The following is a 5,723-nucleotide window of genomic DNA, read 5'->3' as shown; positions in this document are numbered from 1 at the left end:
GATTAAACTCACCTCCTGGATTTTAGATCAGGTTAAGGTTTGAGGAAAGGTAAGGGAAAGATAACGTGGGCTGAATCCCGTAAGAACTTTGTAGAATGAATTAATGATTTATTGATATTTTTGTAAAAAATTTTTACAAGAGATGTTTATAACGTTTACAAGGAAAGTAATGAATTTGAGAGCTATTGCTTATGAATAGTAAGAATGCGGATCCTCTGATCATTGTTTGATGTCTTCTTTAAATAGCCTCAGGCCCCCTTTGGTCGCTACCAACTGGTTCCCGAGATCTACTCCGTGATTTGAGGGATTTGTAACAGCTCCCCTTTGACCGGGTCATGCACCTATTTATTTGTCCACGAGCTACCTCTTTGACCGGGTCATGCGCCTATTTATTTGTCCACGAGCTGCCTCTTTTCCTCGACCTCTCTAATGAACATCTTCAGCTCACAGCCTTCGGCTCTGTCTTAGCTGCTTCTGAGGATTTAATCCATGATGGGCCTATCGCGGCCCGTTATCATTTCTTGTTGTTTATTACTACCTAGAGGGTCATATTTGGGCCCAACAGTACCTCCATTCAGTGGTGGATGCTGTAGGGTATATTCGCCTTCAGCAATCAGCGTTTCTAGAGAATGCATAGGTCAAACCTGAGTTTGGAACCGTCGTTGCTTGTTGCTCGTTATGTGGAGGGATTGGTTCTCTTCTCGGAGGACGAGATTCTCAGCCTCGAGATGCGAGAGTTTCTCGGTACTTTTCTCCAGCAACTTGAAGTGTTCGCCTAGTTTGTTTTTCAAGGCTTGAACTTCTGAGCGAATCTCATGATTTTTTGCAGATGCATCTTGAGCTTAATGTAGCTTGGTGACTTAAATTAGCAAAGCATCGAGTTGAGTCTGCAGCTCAATCTCTCTCGGAGTAGCCGGAAGTCATTTGTCTTGTTCGTTTGTTTCCACCATCACGTAGCTTACATTATCTCTTTCCTTCAAGCGCAAAACTGTTAGGTTATTTTTAAGTAGGATCTTTTAGGTACTAAGTAAAACAGTAAACAAATAGAAGATAGAGACTGAAAGAGAGATTTTATTAATCGTACGGACAGGAACTACAATGTTTGGTGTATAAATCCTAGTTCTAGCCGCCTAGCTCTAGTCTCTTAGTCTCTGAATGTCGATCTTTTATTCCAGGGTTTGGGCTCCTCTTTTATAGCCTGATCATGGTCGTGATTAGGTTAAACTCTTTCATATTAAGAAAAATGGAAGAATATCCTGTAGTAGAAAACTTCATTTTTTACCCGAAGACAAAAATGGAGCAGGGATTGGAGTCGGGATTTTTCTAGGCAGGAATATGAAGGCCAGTGTCCTGCTCGGGGAGTGGAGGAATTCCTTGCTGGATTATTTTTCCTCAACAAAAATCTTTTTCAATCTCGATTTTTGCTTCTCTGTTGTTTACTTACTGTTTTATAGTACCTACAAAGATCTCACCTAAAAATACCCTAATACTCACCGCCATTAAGAAAAGCCAAATGATACGCAAAGAGAACCTCATTTATACCAAAGAAGAGGTGCTCCAAGTCACCTAAGTTCTGAATAGCTATAAGAGTTCTCAAGGCAGAAAAATTAAGCTGGGAAGACGAAATCTCAAACTTCTCTTCATGTACACACTTTCTCTAGCATTTTGTTGTTGCTCTAATTTTAAGAGTGGCTTTTTAATTTTTGGGAGAAAAAAAGAGTTTGACAACTTCTTAAGAGCATCTCCAACCCCACTTTATAATTTACTCCAAATTGAGAAATGTAGTTGAAAATGGAGTGGAAAATGGAGTGATGACCAAAAAATAAAAACATTACTCTATTTATGGAGTAATGCTTTTATTTTTTGGTCATCACTCTATTTTCCACTCCATTTTCAACTCCATTTCATAATTTGGAGTAAATTATGGAGTGGGGTTAGAGATGTCCTAATAACATTTTGGTGGCATAGCTCACCAAGCCAGATCATTAATGTTGTTTCTTTATTTGGCTTGGTCAAATTTCACCATTGATGGCTTATATTAATGTCTATGGCACTTTCTTGTCTTGTTATTGTATATTTGACAATCATTTCTTATAGTAAAAATGATTTTTGACTACATACAATATTGGTCATCTCATGGCAAATAATTTAAATAAACTAATGTATACCTAATTATACGAAGCATATGTTATGCATGACAACATTTCTCAACTTAATAATGCTATGTAGTTAACATCACAAGTTTAATTTCATTCATCCAAAAAGTTATGTGAATGCGAGAGACAATTTAAATCTCCCATTTTATCAACTAAAATATAACGTATCTGACGATAATTTAACTAAAATCAGATTTTGACTCTCGTTTTAAAACCGTAAGAGTTTTAAAAAGCTCTTATTTACAAAATCAATATGTTTTACAAAATTATGATAAGTGGTGTTATAAAAAATTTCTGACTCTAACATTTAATTTGTTTAATATAAAATTAATCAAATTAATGAATTATTTTATTTATACTTATATAAACAAAAATTTAATTCATTTAAACTTAGTAAAACTTTCATATTAGATTCTTATTCTAAGATTATTTTTATCTTAAACATATATAAAAAATAATTATATACGCGAGATTATGTTTGGTTTAAGTTGACATCAAATAAGTTTTAAACAAATAAAATGTTAGAGTCACTAAACTGACGTCAAATAAGTTATAAAATTTATCAAATAATATTAATCAGAAGAACTACAGAAATTTTACTAAGGTTCATAAGAAAAAAATTAAAAAAATTAAATAGTATCTTATATAACTTTCATGTTTAATATAAATAATATAATTATATAGTTTTTAAATACACTAAAATTTATGATATTATGTGACCTTAAATTTTAGATATTAAAACACTACTTATCAATAAATGTTAAAACTTATTGATTTTGTAAATTAAATATTGTTAAAAATATTCTTACCCTGCTAAAATGTAGGTAAAATCTAATTTTGGTTATATTTGCACTCGGTAGCGGTTGTTGGCGTTTTGTAACAATCACATAAAACACTACAAAACACCAGAACACTTCAAACTGCTCTAAACCTTTTAAATTCAAAAGATGGTTCTAGTTAGCGTTTGCGGTTGTGGATGGTTGCGAGAAAAAAAATATTTTTTAAACTATATAAGTATAAAAATAAAAATATTCAGTTAAAATTTAAATAATATAAATGCTAATATATAATTTAAAAGCGAATAATATAATTTTTAAATATAATTTTATTATAATAATATAACTTTAATATTTTATAATTATATAAAATGTAAATATTATTCAATTATCATTTAACTAATGCAATATTTGATGGTAAACCAGTTATAAGTATCCTGTAAATGCATATATTTTTCCGGTACCAGCTGTACAAATTTCTTAAAATGACAACTATCTGCATCCGCAAACGTCCGCAATCGCATCGGACAGGCCCTTAACGAATTATCCTTTTCCAAAACAAAATGAGGGCATCTTTGGGTTTTCAAATTACTTTTGCTGGTACAGAAACACAAATACGTTCTAAAGTGATAAAAATGGTGGGAAAAAATACTTTCCTAGAAAAAGATGAAGGAGGTTTGGGGTTTAAGGATATTATGGATTTTAACACTGCTATGCTGGGGAAACAGTTATGGAGGCTGATAGAAAAGCCGGAATCTTTGTTTGCCCGAGTTTTTAAAGGACGATATTTCCGGAATGCTTCGCCCCTGGAACCGATCCGCTCGTACTCTCCATCTTATGGCTGGAGGAGTATAATCTCAGCTAGATCTCTGGTTAGCAAAGGACTAATTAAAAGGGTGGGAACGGGATCTTCCATATCAGTATGGAATGATCCTTGGCTCCCAACCACTCGCCCGAGACCAGCAAATAAAAAACAAAACATTTCTTTCCCGGATCTAAGAGTGGAAGCTCTTATTAATCCGGACACGCGTACATGGAACTCTTCGGCAATTCGGGCTCTCATTGATCCACAAGATGCAATAATTATTGAAAGCATACCATTGGGTAGAACTCATATAGAGGATAAAGACGGATGGCATTTTACAAAAAATGGAAAATACACGGTTAAATCAGGATATCAGGCGGAAAAGGTATACCCGGATAAAGATAAACCCCTAGAGACTTTTGGACCTATGGTGGATGTTTTAAAAGCCTTTTGTTGGAAAGTGAAGTGTCCCCCAAAGATAAAACATTTTCTATGGCAGCTTTTGTCAGGGTGCATTGCGGTAAAGAAAAATTTGAAGGCCAGGGGATTGAAGGGAGATATTTATTGTGACAGATGTGGAGATCCAGAGGAATCAATAAATCATGTTTTCTTTTATTGCCCCCCAGCCCGTCAAGTTTGGGCGCTTTCAAAGATACCATCAAATCCACAAATTTTTCCTGCCACTTCTCTCTTTACAAACATGGATCACTTGTTCTGGCGGGTTACACCGACTATGGATGATCACCAGTTTGCATGGATATTATGGTACATTTGGAAAGCTAGGAATAGTAAGGTATTTAGTAATTTAGATGTGGAACCAATGGACACACTTAAAAAGGCAGAAGTTGAATCGAGATTATGGGCTGAGGCGCAAGAGATAAGCACCCAAAGAATATCACAGCAGGTGGAAGGCAGAAGGTTACCAACAATCCCAGGACGATGGTGTTTCACGGATGGTTCTTGGAAAGACAAGGAAAACTTTTCAGGACAGGGTTGGTTCAGTACACTACAAGGATTTCAAGGATTAATGGGAGCAAGGAATATATGGGCAAGTTTATCACCTTTACACTCAGAGGTAGAGGCTTTAATTTGGGCAATGGAGTGTATGAGGAATCTACGTCAATATCAAGTTACTTTTGCTACGGATTGTTCTCAGTTGGTGAAGATGGTTTCAGAACCAAGGGAATAGCCGGCATTCGCAAGTTATTTAGAAGATATCAAGATATTGAGAGAAAGTTTCACAAGCTCGGAGATCATTCATGTACCGAGGACGGAGAACACAAGAGCAGATAGTCTTGCACGCGGGGCTAGACAGCAAAACTTTTTCATCGTCCACATGGATGCAGAGCTTCCAGTTTGGTATACAGAGTCTAGATGAGTTTGTGTGTTTGATGTCAAAAAAAATACTTTCCTAAAGTAATTATTTCTCTATAAGTACTCTTTTTGAAGTCAGTTTCAAAAAATAATTATTTCTCTATAAAATTTGTGCCCACAAAAAATAATACAAAAATAGATCACACATTACGTGCGGAAATTGAAAGATGCAACATACTCCTAGAAACCAGGAAACGTTTTTATTTAATTTTTATAATGCAGAACCAAAGAAAGTATTTGCCCACAATCTTTGAAACCTGTAAACGTTTTTCTCATTTTTTTATTTTTATGGTTGCCGCAATGTTTTTAAACCTGACCAGACACCGAATCGAATAATGTTTCGGACCACAGTGTCATCAGATCAACCCTGGATGAACCGCAGATTAATAAATATTTTTTTAATAAATAAATTAGTTTTAATGTTTTATTGTATAATAATATATTAGCTATGAAAATAAATATATTGAAGCTAAATTTAAATATTTTCTAAATGGTAGAGAGATAAAATTAAAAAGTTTTCTCTCTTCTCTTCTAAAGAGAGAGAATTCTCTCTTCGTCTCGTCCTTCTTATCACACTTCCGATCATTCATAAGTATGAGATGAAAACTATCT

General features: G+C 34.5%; 1 protein-coding gene across 1 annotated transcript; it reads left to right on the top strand.

The window, feature by feature from the left end:
* The first annotated feature begins 4,437 nt into the window (after nucleotides 1–4,437).
* LOC108845022 (uncharacterized) lies at nucleotides 4,438–4,926 on the top strand. Its single transcript, XM_018618294.1, has one exon. It carries the CDS (start codon nucleotides 4,438–4,440, stop codon nucleotides 4,924–4,926), a length of 489 nt encoding a protein of 162 aa, XP_018473796.1.
* Nucleotides 4,927–5,723: the final 797 nt, after the last annotated feature.

This window comes from Raphanus sativus, chromosome 3 (assembly GCF_000801105.2).
Source record: "Raphanus sativus cultivar WK10039 chromosome 3, ASM80110v3, whole genome shotgun sequence".
NCBI lineage: Eukaryota > Viridiplantae > Streptophyta > Magnoliopsida > Brassicales > Brassicaceae > Raphanus > Raphanus sativus.
The sequence above is the reverse complement of the archived record's forward strand: the minus strand, read 5'-3'. Positions and strand labels throughout refer to the sequence as shown.

Coding starts and splice junctions, on each gene's coding strand:
- LOC108845022 (XM_018618294.1), top strand. CDS start 4,438: ATGGATCACTTGTTCTGGCGGGTTACACCGACTATGGATGATCACCAG.